Source organism: Fukomys damarensis, unplaced genomic scaffold (genome assembly GCF_012274545.1).
Source record: "Fukomys damarensis isolate Sample0158 unplaced genomic scaffold, DMR_v1.0_HiC HiC_scaffold_5, whole genome shotgun sequence".
NCBI lineage: Eukaryota > Metazoa > Chordata > Mammalia > Rodentia > Bathyergidae > Fukomys > Fukomys damarensis.
This window is the reverse complement of record NW_022900917.1, coordinates 1,579,374-1,594,991: the sequence shown is the minus strand read 5'-3', so window position 1 is coordinate 1,594,991 and position 15,618 is coordinate 1,579,374. Positions and strand designations below refer to the sequence as shown.

The 15,618-nt window shown below is 36.5% G+C and overlaps 1 protein-coding gene across 4 annotated transcripts in view; it reads left to right on the top strand.

Moving 5' to 3' along the window:
• Window positions 1-15,618, top strand: part of Oxr1 (oxidation resistance 1) — a 288,312-nt gene that overhangs the window by 232,283 nt on the left and 40,411 nt on the right. For all 4 annotated transcript variants that reach the window (XM_010615714.2, XM_010615715.3, XM_010615716.1 and 1 more), the window contains 2 exons: window positions 7,850-8,002; window positions 12,348-12,532. In XM_010615714.2, coding sequence (XP_010614016.1) covers window positions 7,850-8,002; window positions 12,348-12,532 — 338 coding nt within the window. The remainder of the gene's footprint in view (window positions 1-7,849; window positions 8,003-12,347; window positions 12,533-15,618) is intronic.

Below are 15,618 nucleotides of genomic sequence, written 5' to 3'. Positions count from 1 at the left end.
TATTCTTCTTCTTTTGTGGAATAATTAAATGTTATTATTGATAGTGCTTTATCCTTGCCCAGGGCCTTTTTTCTGCGTGTGTGTGTGTACTCATGTGTAAACGGTGTGAGAGAGGGACAGACAGAGGGGTGAGGTCTTTTCTAATGTTTTACCTGTAGCATTTATCTGTATAAATGCGGAAACACTGCACTTCAGAAGGCCACGTGAAAGGAATCAGAGTGAGAATATTCCATTACCTGAGAAGAATCCCTCATTTGAAATGCTTGCGGTCCGAAGTGTTTCAGATTTTTTTCGATTTTGAAATGTCAGCATGTATATGGTGAACTATCTTGGTGTCTCTCAGCTTTAAACCAAATCTCTACCCCTTTGCTTTCTTGAAAAGCATAAAATATACCATCAAGGTGAAAATGTTCTCTTTAGTTTTCCCATGGGGTCGAAGTTGGAGAGAATAATAAATACTGGTCAAAGCTCCTGTCAAAGGCAGCCCAAAAGTAACCTTTAATATGAAGAAGACGCCTGTGAATAAATTCCTTTTCTTGGGATGAGTCAAGGGAAGAGATCAGGGATGAAAGAGCTCTTCAACTTCCTTTCCCCAGGATGAATGCCCTCAGCTTCTATCAAAAAGATTGTGTGCAACAGTTAGAAAGGAGTCTTTTGAACAGTGATTTTATAATCTTTAGTTGTATTTTTAAAAATTATGTTATCAGACTCCAAAATACTCCTGTATAATTATCTGCATATCTCAAGTGCTGATATTTTTCTTACTATAATTGTTAGATCTCTTCTACTTCATATCCTTAATGTATATCCTGGGAAGCAAGGTTATTGTTTTATTAAGTATAGTTAGTGCTCATATTAAATAATGTCTATTAGTATTGACTGTTACCACATGTTCTTCCCAGAAATTGTCATTTCCTATTCCCAGTGGCCACTAACAGGGTTCAGCTTGGTAGTGGCTTATCTGTAAGCCTAAAATGTTTTGCTCCTGGCTTTGTTAGAGTATAAAGTTTAATTTTTTTGAGTAATTTGTTTTTCTGTAAAAATATAGTCTGGAAATTTACAAGGCCAAACAAATTTTTCCCTTTTTCTTTACTTGTGGATGAAGGCTCATAGGAGGTGCATCCCAAGCAGGAGTGAAAAAGGAGACAATGGCTAAAACTGACTGTGTCTGATTCTGTTCTAAACACTTTGAAAGTATTGTCACTGTGGCCTCAGATTTGTGAGGTGGCCCTGGCCTGGGCGTCTGTGTGCCCCTCCGGAGGCTCCTTGCTCTCCGTCTCCCTTGGACAGCAGAGGGCAGCATGGACTCCTGTACTGTCTTGGCCTTTCAGGTGCACTAGCAAAAGATGAGTGTGAAGGAAAGAGAGTAAGATGGGAGCAAGATCACCACGGAGAGACCGCGTCCTTCCACATCTCCTTGTTTCTCCCACCGCCCTTTCCTCAGAGCCTTCTCTGTCTCCATCCGGGCCTCTTGCTCTCCTCCTTGCTCTTTAGGACCTGGGGTCATAACAAGCCTCTGGGGTTTGCCCTGAAGTTTTGTATTCTTACCTTGGTAAATAGTGCTATTTTTCATCTTTCTTAAAATTATGCAGCCTAATGCACTGACCAATACACTGTTACTTCTATTTTACAGAGGAGGAAACTGAGAACAAGAAGTTAACAAATTTGCCTCTCAGGTCACTTAGGAAGCTAATCACAGAGCTAGGATTTTAGTTGATGCAGTCTAGAGTCTGTGTTCTGTATTTCTCCTGTATATTGGAATTGATAGCTCAGAAACTACAGTTGCTCAGTAGATATGGTTCAAAGGAGATAAGTGATAATTACCCATTGTTAGAGGGTATAGGGATAGCTGCCACTTTGCACTATTGTCTTTTCTTAAGTTTCTTTTACTTTCACAACCTTTTTATAAATATAGAACCTACTTTTGTTTTCTACTCCTTTTCACCTGTATTCTATTCATTATGCTAATGCCATTTTAGGTTAGAACTACTAATGTGATAGAGTGAAATTCAGAGTAAAAATGTTTAAAATAAATAATGTAGAAAGAGAATTTTATATTTTTATTTATGCTTCTCTTAATATACTCTGAAGGGATATGCAGATAGTCATTTTCTTTAATACAAAACACTTTATTATAATCTAAGATGATAGTAAAAGAATCTTTATTAATAACAGTTGGTTTGGATACACATCATGGTAAGGACATTTTTAAAAAAACATTAAAAAGTTCTAGAAAAGTACATGAAATCCTAAAGGAGGAAAAACTGTTTTAGAAAAGTGATGGTGTTTAGGCAGGTTTACTACTTACTTCTCTTTAAGCAAATGCTGCAGTTGTTACCTTCTTCCTAAGCACTGCTTATTGGGCACTTTGTTCTGAGTGCTTTGGAACATTAATCTACAATAAATAAGTTACCACTCCTCTTTTTAAAGTGAAGAAATTAAGACCCACAGAGAAGTGACAAATTTATGGAAGTCATACAGAGACAAGTGGGAGAGCTCAGGTGTAACCACTGCAGTCTAGGGCAGACGTTGTGCTGTGTTTTTCCCACCTTTGGCACTGGCTGGAAGCGAAATTCCGAGGACTGCGAGTGCAGAGACTCTGGAGCCAAAGCATAACCTCCCCAGACACACAAGCGCAGGGGGACAGGTGAAAGTTTTGCCGACTGAAGCAAGAGTAAAAGTTAGCTTAGAATTCAGGAGTGTTGTTTAAAGTGATGAAAAGGTGAATAGATGCACTAGGTTGCAGTTTTTAGCCTTTTTGGACTTTTAAATAATGCTGTTATGCTGTTTACATAACGTAAACTTTCTTTTAGTTGTCTGCATTCTTTTTTTTTTTTTTTTTTTTTTTTTTTTTTTTTTTTTTATTTTTTTTTTTTTTTTTTTTTTGGCTTTTCTGGAGCAAAGGATCACAGACTGATTGTGCTGTGGCAAAAATCCATGCCTCAGAGTTGTAGCCGGAAGTCAGACCTCAGGCTGTGTGCATGGCCCCTGCTCCTCTGGATCTGTAGGAGCATCCTTACCCAGGGTCACCAGGAACCCCTGGCATCCTGTGGGGTGTACCTGTGTTGCCCCAGCTCCACCCTGCGTGTCGTGGGGCTGCCTTTCCCTGTCTGTGTCTTCACACGGAGTGCCTGACGTGAAGTGCAGCAGGCAGTAGTGAAGAGTTAAGGGTGCACTTCACTCCCACTGCCTCAGCTTACCCAGTTGTGTCTGCGAAAGCCTCTTTCCAGATAAAGCTGCAGCCTGGAGGACTAGGAGTTGGGACTTGAGTGTATCATTTGGGAGACAGTCAGACCATTACATGGACTCTTACAGCATTCCAAGAGAATTAGAGACTTGGTAGTACAGAATTTAATTTATATTACAGAACTTCATCTCAGTTATTTTTGAAGAGAGAGGTAACTTCAGAAGATTTTTAACTCTACTTAAGTGAGATTTTCAAAAACATTTCAGTAAATATCCTTCATTTATAGATGAGAAGTTTCATGGAAGTGTGTGGTTAATTTCTCAGAGATTGAGGAGCTTGTAAATATTTGTGAATTCTGTGAAACAAACCCCTTTATAATCTTATGAATAATATAATTAATTAACGTCTTAAAGATTTATACCTGTGTACCTGAAAAAAGATGTTAATTACAATTCATAGTAGATGTGGAAGAAGTTATAAAAACTAGATAAAAATAACAGTATAGTTTCAAAAGGTTAAATATTGCATAAACTTGAATTACTCTCACATATGCCATTAAGTCACAGACCTTGCCTTTCTTATTATTTGTCTCTATGTCTTTCAACTTAAACACACTAATACCTACTCCATAAAAAATTATATATATGAAATAACATTTTATATTTGTGTAATATATAAATTAGAATTTTAAATTTAAGGATTTTAAGCTTAAATTTTAATATGTGAATATATACAGTTCACTTAATGTGAGCTTATATGTTATCAAATAGTTATATAAATATAAATTTCATACAATATATAACAAATTATGTCAAATATACTACAGTATGTTATATACAGTTTAATTTTTTTTTTAACTGATTTTAAATTCAACAACTTATTGGGGAATTACAAGTTTTAATATGTACTGTTTAGTAGACTATGTTATACCCTAACTTTATAGTCTCAGAAGAAAATATTATACTTAATATCTGATAAAATTGAGCTAAACAGTAGGATTTTACATTTATTTAGATATTAGGAAACCAAATCTTTATGTAGAAGAAGTTCTCGTATTTGTAACATCAGAAGAAATGGTTAAGTTACAGGATGACAGTTATCTTCCAGCATCTGCATGGGAATATCATTTCCATGATTAGAAGTAAAAGTTGAACCTGTTCTGCTTTTAACCTAGTTCCAAAGAGGCTCAGAGTCAGGTCCAGAGTCCCGAGTACAGCACTAATGGGGTTCCTTACAATTATACTTTTCTTCACTCTTGGTTTTTGTAATTTGTATTTTACCATTTTGCATGTTGATTTCAAGCATTCTGGACCTTCTAGATTCTAAGAAATAGAACGTAAATCTGAAAGATATGGTTAAATGTCATTCACAGAGGAGGTTGGATCTGTCATCCTGGCACTCGGGAGATTGAGGCAGGCTAATCGTCACAAGTTCCGGGCCAGCCTAGGCTACAGAGTGAGTTCGAAGCCAACCTGAACCACGTAGCAAGACCCTGTCTCAACCACTCCCAATTGTTTTTTGAAAAAAAAAAAAAATTAAAAGAGATAACTGGTATTCATTGTCTGTTAGTTTGAATGAAGAAATAGTATACATTGCTTTAAAAATAAACATTTTCTTTTAGATTATATTACACATACATGATGTATGAAATAACTACAGATGTTGGTATTTATGTACCTGTATGGCTTTTAAACCTCTGTTTTAACTGTGTGTTACTTGTAAATATTTCTGTAAATTTCAACCACAAAGAGACAAAAACAGAGTAAAACCTCAGCAAGAAGTGATGTGGAGTGTTTGAAGTTACTAGTTAGTTTATTGTAGTGATTGATAGCAATACTGTGAAATTGTGAAATCACACAAAAAAGATGATTGATTCAACATTTTAAAACTACTGTCCTAGAAATCCTTAGCTTTTTCACACTTGAGTCTGCAGGGAAATATTGAGGCTAGATAGATATTTGCACTTTTTATTTTTAAAAAATTTTCCTTTGCTGGTGGCTAAAACAAAATGAAAGCAAAATGTTAGAAAGTACTCCGATGAGTTTCAAAACTACTTCATGAAGACCCAGAATTGATAAAATATCAGTTAAAACCAGCTACCTAGAGACAATGATATTTTGAATAATGAACATTTATGTAAGTTGCCCTGAAGTCTGATAATTCATCTGAAAAACTCTGATCTTTTTTTTGAAAGAAATTATCTCTCTTGTATATATTTTGTGCATTTGCTAATAAGCTAACTTTAGGATTATATTGAAAAGTCAAGATTGCTATAGATACTGAGTGGTAGAATTTGGGACTTTGGAGAAACTCAGAGACCATGTTATTCCGTGAGGGTCTGTCTTCATTTAAGGAGAGCACTGACGACGTACTGTATTCTTACATATCAAATATATACTGCCTGACACAGTTGCACAGTAGGTAACAGGACGATCAGTTGAATTTGGGAGTAACCGAGCAGTCAAATGTGCTGATAGCTTTTTGCCTGCCTGCGGGGCCTTTCTGGTACCTCTGCATGAGGTGGTATTTTCCTTGGCACATTTGTCCATCCTTTGGTAGAAGATCAGAAAGGGGTGGTTTAGGGTATTACAGATAAACTCGTAAGTTCTTTTGCAGCTCGGCATTGTCTTATTCATTAGGCAAATCACTCAAGTTCATGTTTATGGCAGAGTTGTTGTCCGTTATATATACTCCTGTATTTTGGGGGGGGGGGGTTACTAGGGATCAAACTTGGAACCTGGCATGAGGCAGGTGTTGGAACCACTGAGCTAAATCCCTGGCCCTGTAATTTTTTTTTTTTGTACCAGGAATCAAGGCCTCACACTTGCCAGGCAGGCACTGTGCCACTGAGCTACATCCAGGGCCATAGTCCACTGCATGTAAACACCACAGTTTCTTTATCGATTAGGCTGCTTCCAAGATTTAGGTATGATGAGTTGTGCTGCTGTAAATACGAGTAATGCATGTGTCACTGTAACATGATGTCTTTAACTTTTTCAGGAAGAATCCTAGAAGGGGAATCGTTGGATTAAATAGTATTCCTAGTATTTCTTTCTTGAGGAATCTCCATTCTGATTTCCATACTGGTTGACTAGTTTGCATTCTCATCAACAATCTAGAAGTGCAATGTTATTATTTCCAAAAGCTAAGTTAGTGCTACTAGATAGAAGTTACAAAGGTCCGAACCTTGCTACTATGAAAACTCTTCTACGAAATAGTGTGCATTTGTTCATAAGGTACAGAATGCCTCTGTGGAGATATTTAAAACAGGTCTAAAGGCATCTACCTTCCCCCAAGGAACAGAATATTGAACTTTCATGGAGGGAACTTCTGTAATATTTAAAGGGTCTGTGAACTTCTATATAAAAATTTTAAGTGCAATGTAAAATTTTTAAAATTAAGAAATATAAAAGCAATTACATTAGTACCATAAATACCTGTGACTTTTTCCTCAGATGTTTTCAGATCACTTTGGAGTTGTAGAAACCACAAAATGTCATAGACATTAAGCAAAAATGAAGTTCAGCATTATAATTGTCAGAGTCACTACTAGATTTTGTTATTTAATGTATTAATAGAGAAGAATATATATCACTATATTTCCAATTCTCTTTGAAATGTTTTGATAATTTCAATATACATAATTGTTTTGCTTTATAAGTATGCATTTTGACCAACAGCACTCTGAGAAGAAGTCCATAGATTGCGCTGTGAGAAGGGCTCATGGCATTAGGAAAGGTAAACTGAGATCTCAGTGATCCTTTGTAAAGTAGTGTTGATAAACTCTTAAGTAGTTTGAAATTTCAGACTTCTAGTGAGTGAGTTTTGCTGAATACCTAAGCACCACAGACAAGGTCTTCACCTTTCCTTTGTCCACAACACTTCATGTATTATATTTTCTTATGAGGATCAGTGGTTTAATTCATGAGTGCCTGAGCATATGTGTGTTGAAGTATGAATGTAGGTATACATGTGATGTTTTTAATGCTTTCTGGATAATGTGTGTGCATTATATACATATTATATAATGGAGCATACACTGTATTTTTATGTGCATGTAATATATATACATGTGTGTGTATGTGTGTGTGTGTGTGTGTGTGTGTGTGTGTGTGTGTGTATCACTGAAAATGTAAGTTATGTTTGAGGTTTTTATTGAGTGTATTAGTCAACTTTCCCATTGCTGAACAAACTCCTGACACTCACTACTTAAAGAAGAGGTTTAATTTGGCTCAGGTTTTAAGGAGATTGTCCATGGTAAGCTGGTTCCAAGACAGAAACATTGGTGGAAGATTATGGCAGAGAAAGCTTCTTAGTTCATGGAGCCTGGGAATTAGACCAGGGGAAGAGTGTCAGAGAGGAAGGGGTAGGCAAGAGGACAAACCTAGACGGCAAGGCCACAGCTCCCCAGCCTACTGGAGATAACACACAGTGTGCTCCACCCGCTCCTGGGGTGGACCCTGAAGCTAACCATGTGATGCTCCACCTTAACAGCCATGCAGAGCATGATATAATTTTTTACATGAGATTGTTTTGGGGTGACCTCCAGAATGTGGACAGGAAGAAGAGAATTTATTGGGAAAAGCTATTTGTTTGGCTTTAATACTCTGTGTATTTTGCATAGTTTGCTAAAGTGCCTTTTTTTCTTCTTCTTCTTTTAAGACTCTTGATGCAGTCCATCCAAAAGAAGCAACTCCTTCATCAGTGGTTTCTGGTATTCAATCAACACGAGTTGTGTCTTCAACATCTGAGGAAGAGGAAGCATTTACTGAGAAATTTCTTAAAATTAATTGCAAATACATTACCAGTGGCAAGGTAACAGATGACACGTTAGAGAAAACTTCTAATCATGCCTTATCCAGTATTAATGTTGACACTTTGACATTTATTTTTTAAATCAATGACTGAATATTTAAACAAGTATTGGTGATAACTGTCAGTTTGAGTTAGTATGGCCCTTGCTCATAACAGAAGAGTCTTGTGGTCTGTTGCAGTTGTTAAAGGCAATGAGATGTCAACAAATTCACTATAATAAGGTACAGTTAATTTATTCCTACTAGAATATTTCAAAAAGTATCTGAAAAAGACTACTTCTAGGCAATGTATGGAATGCTAACGTTTCCAAACTTAGTATAATACACCCACAAAGTATATGTATTCATTAAATACCTATTAGATGCCAGAAACTATTTGAGGTTTATTCATTGATTTATCAATTCAAAGTATTCTTATAGAACAGTATTATTTCTTCTCAAAGGAAAAAAAAAAAGGTCCAAAAGGTGACTTGGTCAAAGTATCTTTATGATGGTCAGAAGTCAAACCTGATTTGAATGTTTATCTACCACACCTTGCTGCTTTTCTAAGCAAAACCTTCCAGTTTGCAAAGGAAATGTTGTAAATACTGAATTGAAAAATAAATTCCAGGTTTTACTTAGAATGTGACCATAACATGACAAGGATTTTAGAAGTCGTACGCAACAATCATGACTTTATACTTATAATTCATAAATTGTTTTAAAAATACAAACAGTACTTTAGCTGTCCCCTAAGTGATGTTTTAGCTGTGTTCCCAAAATCTTGATGTCTTATTTTCATTCACTTCAAAATATTTTCTCTTGATTTTTTTTTCTTTACCACATAGAATATTTTGCAAGGTTTTAATTACTTTGCATTGCAATATTTGGAAATTTTCCAAATATCATTATGTTATTAGTTCTGCTAGCTCTTGAAAGCCTAATTTATTGCAACCTGTCCTATGGTCCATGTGTTCCACGCATATTCCATGCATATTCTGTTGTTGGGAGTGGAGGATCTGACCTGTGTCAGTGAGATCAAACTGGACCACAGTGGTGTTCTGTATATCTTCTGATTTTCTGTTTCTTCAATCACTGACAAAAAGATGTAGAAATATCACACTATAGTTGTGGATTTGTCTATTTTCTTCAGTTCTGTCAGTTTTTGTTTTATGTATTTTAACTCTACTATTAGGTGTAAAAGCCCTTAGTGATTTGTTCTCTTGATGAATCAACTTGTCTGTCATGAAAAACCGTCTTTATTCTTGGTAATATTCTTTGTTATGACAACTGTGTTGTCACCTTCCTTTTGATTAGTGCTAACATAGTTTATCTGTTAGTGTTCTTTTAGTCTGTCTTTATAAAATCCGTGTCTTGTATGTAGAATATAGTTGTATCATTTTTCCTTTGATAATCAATCTCTGCCTTTAATTTAATATGATTGTTGATATTTTAAATTTACCATCTTGCTTTTTGCTTTCCTCTTTGTGTCCCATCTGTCCTGTTTTTCTTCTTCTTTTTGTTGTTCTTTTGCCTTGCGGTTTTTATCATCTCCTTTGTTGGCTTATTAACTGTGACACTTTATTAATGGTTACATTAGCATTTATTATACATATCTTTAATATATTGTAGTCTCGCTTCAGTAACATAACACTTTACATATAGTGTAAGAACCTTTTAGTTGACCCTTGAAGAGCACAGAGGTTAGGGACACTGACCCTGACATTTGTTTGTAATAGCCTGCGATTAACTGGAAGTCTTACAGATAATGGAAACAGTGGACTGTGCATATGTTGGGTGTGAGACATGTTATATCCAGAGAAAAATGCCAGAGAACTACAAGAGAGCATTTTTATTGCAGTATACAATTTCCTGGAGAGACAGTCTGCTTGTACAGCTGTGATTAGCATCCTGCAGTGCAGATGACTTGACCCCGAACTCCCCGCATCCCTGCCGTAACCCCTGAGGGTCTGTGGTGTTGCGCACAGTGCAGCAGGTCCTGTATCCGTGAGTGGTAATTTCCATTGCCCCACATCCTCCCAGCAGACATGTTCTCATTTGTCTAGGAGTTTCGCCATCCTGTGACCCTGTGGTGTTTTAACTTGGACTTCTCAAGCACACAGTATGTGAGCGTCTTCTCACATGGTCCCGTGCTACCCAGGGTCATCTTCTCCATTAGTTTGAAAGATGGCTGTGATGAGCACAGAGTTAGGTCGGCGAGGTTTCTCTTTGAGAATTGTAACAAAGCTGTTCCACTGTTTTCAGTCTTGCACTTTTGCAGTCTTCTTTTATTTGATGTTCTGAAAGAAAAAGTGTCTTTGATTACACTAAAAATATTCTGTATCACTAATTTTGAACAAGTTGATTATGATATGCCTTGGTGTATTTTTTTCACATTTGTTCATTTGGCTTTTTGGATCTGTGAATTTGTAGCTTAATTAAGATTTGGAAAATTTTTAGCCATATTTCTTCAAATATTTTTTCTTTCTTGTCCTTTTTTGTGCATTCTTTGAGAACTTCAGTTATATCATTTTTGGCTGCCTAACATCTTACACAACTCCCTAATACTCTTCTTTTTTTCATTCTCTATAATTTCAGTGTTTGAATTTTTTTCCCATCATGTCTAATCTGTTAATTATATTTAGGATGCTTTCATCTCCATCATTGTCCAGTGCAGTCTTATGCTTTCCATATACCCACTTACCATGCACAATCTCTCCTCTGTACTCTAGAACAGATTTATAATTGTATTAATGCCTTCTTACCAAGTTTCTTTCACTCTTTCTCACTTCTGTGTCTTTTTGTATTTGTTGATTTTTTTTTCTCTTTGGTGAAAGGGTCATTTTTTTCCTGTTTCTTCACTTATAAAAGTTTCTTCTCAGATGCCAGACAGTGAATTTATCTTCTTGGTTGCTGGCTATTTTTGTATTCCTGTACATATTCTTATACTTTTTTTCTGGGACAGGGTTAAATTTCTTAGAAACAGTTTGATCTGATCCCAGCTTGTTCTTCAGTTTTGCTGGATAAGCCCTCAGCTGCCCTTGTCCTAACTGACATTCTCACTTGTTGAGACACTGCCACTAGAGATTCTGAGGCCCTATAAGTACAAGTTTTCCGTCTGGTTCACAAGGACACAAGCTATGTGTGACTGCAGACCCCAGGGAGCACATCCTATGCTTCTGTGGAGTGCTGCTTGCTCATCTCTGGATGTGCTGTGTGCACGGCTGGTGGTCAGTGCTCCTCTCCAGCTCAGAGGGACCTCTCTGTACCCCAAAACCTTCTTGCAGAGCAGCATTTCCTGTCGCCGTGTCCTCACTTGTCACCTGGAAACCCTGTCCACCCAGTGTGCCCAGAAACAAGTGTAGAGTTAATCCCCCTTGGTTCTCTTTATTGTTCAGATATCACTGGCCAGCAGCCTTCCAGTATTGAAAAAGTCATTTCATGTGTATTGTATGTGTTTTTAGTAGTTTCAGGCAGAATTAGTTTTTGGCTTGAAGCAGAAGTTCATTTGCGGGCATCTAAATGTGCTTTAAGGATCAAAGTGCACACAGGGCCACTGGGCCTGTACTCTAATGTTCTTGGAATATAATCTCTTGTTGGAGTCTGTCTGTGTTTATGTTAACGCACAGAATAAAATAGGCAAAAGTTTTACTTTCTCCTGCAGATTTTCTTCTTCATGCAGATTAATCATAGTAAAGATTCTTTACTTAAAATATTAAAACTTGTCAACAATAATTATAATGATTAAATTATTGTAGAGTTAAAACTACAAAAATAAAATCAATACGAGCTTCTATGTGCTGGGATAGATTCCCAGATCATAGTCTTTTTATCTTCTGGTGTTTACAGAAAGATTGTAAGTGGTAACTTTTCTTTTTGCAGATAGACTATTTTCTGACAAATAATTTCTCCTTAAAAAATTGGTCAGATGGGGCTGGGGATTTAGCTCAGCAGCGCTGTTCCTGCCTTGCAAGTGCAAGGTCCTGTGTTCAATGCCTCGTGCCCCCGCCAAAAAGAAAAAAAAGATTAGTCAGACAGTTGCACATAAGCAGATAGAAGTCATTAATACTAAAAAGTAATTTGTGCTTAAAGTTTCTGAAAATCATGTGGCTTAAGATGAAACTGATTAGGACACTCTTGCTCACATTAGTTTTAACATAATGCCAACAGTATGTCAGAAGTTAAGAAACAGTGTTATGTTTCATTTTGAAAATTTGTGTTAAATGTTTCCATGAAAATATCATTGTTGTAGAATTTAATATATATGATAGATGATCTAACAGCGTAAGAAAATTAGTAAAATAGTTTCAATAGTTTTAAAATCTTGAACTTTGAAAATTAAACATTACTTTCTCTTTTCCCCTTAGGGCACAGTCAATGGTGTGCTGCTGGTCACACCAAACAACATCATGTTCGATCCACATAAGACTGACCCTTTGGTCCAAGAGAACGGCTGTGAGGAATATGGCATCATGTGTCCCATGGAGGAGGTGATGTCAGCTGCGATGTACCGAGACGTTCTGGACAGCAAAATAAAGGCATCTTTACCCGTGTAAGAACAGCGCTTTCCTCCGCTGCAGTTGATTGTACCCGGAGAGTTGTCCCTGCTCTGATACTCGCAGCTGTTTTTAGTAATTTTATTACAGTCATTTTTTATCAGTAAAACAAGAAATACATGCAGTAATAAAAGATTATTAATGCACCTAGAATATTAGGAATTATTTAATTATTTTAAATTTATACTTCTGTTTTTGGCCAGAGAACCAGATAGTTGAAAAGCACAGTATCAGTGTTTACCACATTAGTGTTTTTAGATATGGCATTAAGAATTCTAAACTAGAGCCGGGTGTGATGGCTCATGCCTGTAATCCCAGCACTCAGCAGGCTGAGGCAGGAGGATTGCTGTGAGTTCCAGACCAGCCTTTGCTACATAGTGAGTTCCAGGGCAGTCTCAACTACATAGTGAGACCCTGTCTCAAAAAAACCAAAAACAAACAAAAAAATAAAAGAATTCTAAACTATTAGTTGGGTGTGGTGGTGCACACCTGTAATCCCAGCACTCGGGAGGCTGAGGCAGGAGGATCGCTGTGAGTTTGAGACCAGCCTAGGCTACATAGTGAATTCCAGGTCTGTCTCAACTACATAGTGAGACCCTGTCTCAAAACAAACAAACAAACAATTCTGAACTATTTACTTCTGAAAGATAGTTTTCAGATTTTTCTCAGAAGTACTTGAAGGATAAGGTATAGACCTGACAGTGCTATAGCCAGAAAAGCTGTATTTTTTAATTTATTTGTTTATATGTTTTTGCTCTTCTGCCCTAGAAAAGTATAAAATACAAGATAGAAAACCCACAAGTTGCACTCAAGTGTTAATCTTGCATTATACTAGTCAGGGGATTTGTGTGATCAGGTAGCACAGGTGAGATAACAGATCAGGGACCACCTTTTGGAGTAATATGCTTGACCAGACTAATGACACTAGAGAAAAAAGAAATGAGAAATGAAAGAAAAAAGATAAAACATAGATATGCCAGGGGAGGGTAGAGCGGGAGAAAATTGATGTGTAATAGAAAAGAGCTTCCCTGTTTCTCCATGCGTGATTCTGTTAACTTAAAAGGACAGTAATGGCATTGTGAAATTAACTCTTGGGAAGAAAAGTTTACAAAGGAAAAAGAAAATTATTTTTTATCTGAGGCAGATTATATGAGTTGTTAGGATACCTGTAATAGGATGAAGTCCATTATTGGAAAAAGTATCATATTTTCTAAACAATAGTAATTACTTTGGCTTAATAAGCTGATGTTCATGGTCCGAGATAATTCCTGGGTGTCATTATTCTCTACTATTTGTAGTTGTAAATTATCCAAAGCCAGTTTCAGCAAATAAGGATTATTGAGGGCTAATGAAGGGATGAGACTCAGGTGAAGGAAAGAATGGAAGGTTGGATGGGTGGAAAGACAGAGGACGGGGTCATGCGTGATGTGTAACATCAGCCGGTGCTCCCCTTTCCCGTTTGTGTTATTAGACTGAACGGTTGTGACTGTTCTGTGCGGTGCTGTAGCTCTCCTTCCCTTTTAGCCCAGTTTCATTGGTGTCACCAGGAAAGACTGTGTACTTCATCCAAACATTAAACATTCCTTAAAAATGCATTTTTAGGAGCCAAGGGTTTCGATCAGTGGTTCTGCTGCCTGCCTTGCAATTGCAAGGTCCTGAGTTCAATCCCCCAAAAAACAAAACAAAAATGAATTTTTAAAATATTGCCTTATGGGATAATTTAAAACAGCATTTTGCACCAGATCTGATAAACAAAGCAAATAGTTTTTCTGAACAATGTTTTTTGTGAAAAATCAGATTAAAAACATTGGTTGGTTTTTTTATACTGCTTGGAAAGCTGATTTCAAAGATATTTTCTGGGAACTGTATTGAACAGTAGCAACATCGTTGGCATAAATGTTTGTCCTTTCAACATATTAACTTTGAAAAGTACAGTACTTATATGAACATGTATTCTGTCCGGTTTGTTATCCTCATCCTCCTACCTAATTCTGTTCCGACAAAATTTCCCACAACATGTTGCTTGTTGAAGCCTCCTAAGGATGCAGTTTGAGCGAATTACCATTAGATGGCGCCATGGCATATTAAATAACATGAATTGGACTTGTGAAAAGATGAATTCAGTACAAAGGCTGCATAGATAGAAATTAGGATTCAAGTAACATTTTAAAATAAATTTTACTCATCCTAGTTAAAAAATTACGTATACTTGTTATAGAATCCTTGAATAATCTAAAATAACAGGACAAGAGAAGACTTACCCAGTTTCACCACCCAGAGCAAGCCAGTTTTTGTGTGTGTATGGACGAACTTTCCAGTCTCTTCTGTGCGGGACAGTTTCACCTGGTCCTCCAGCTGTACATGCACAAAGCTTAACACTTTCTGCAGTGAGAATTCATGAAGATTCCATGTATCACAAAATATTTGGAACCATCGTCCCGCGTTGTTGACATATGCTTCATAACATAGACGTTCACACTTTCTTTCTAGAATGTAAAATGCAGCATGCGAGCACTAGTGCGCCCCTAAATAAATGGCATGCGTGATGGAAGTGTAGACCTAGTTAGGAACCGTGCACTTCCGCTTTGTCTGTATTCGTCACCTGGACAAGTTCTCCGAAAGAGTGCTTGCCACTGTAAATAGATCCTGGAGGTGTGTTTGCTCCAGTTATGTTCAGTTGGTATTCAGCCCTTGCTTGTGAGCCAGTATCTTGGTTTAATCACTGTTTAAGTATAAATAAGTACTCTGTGTATATGTAATAAATTAATATATTCTTTATTACAAGATTTAAAATTTTAACTGAAAATTTCTTAAATTTATTTTCTACATTCCATAATTGAGTAAATTTCAGTTTAAAATTAAATCTTCATCCAGAACTTTTGGCATCAAATTTTCTTAGAGTACATAATCTGCAAGGAAATCTTATGTTGCTATTTTTCAAATCTTTGTTGATATTTTTCAAATCTTGAGCTATTGATATAAAAGTTTGACTTGATTTGTATAAATTTTTATGTTCTTTTGAGATGTGTACTTTGTGTTTTTCAGAAATCTCTTCAGTAAGATTAATTCAGTAGTTTGTGGA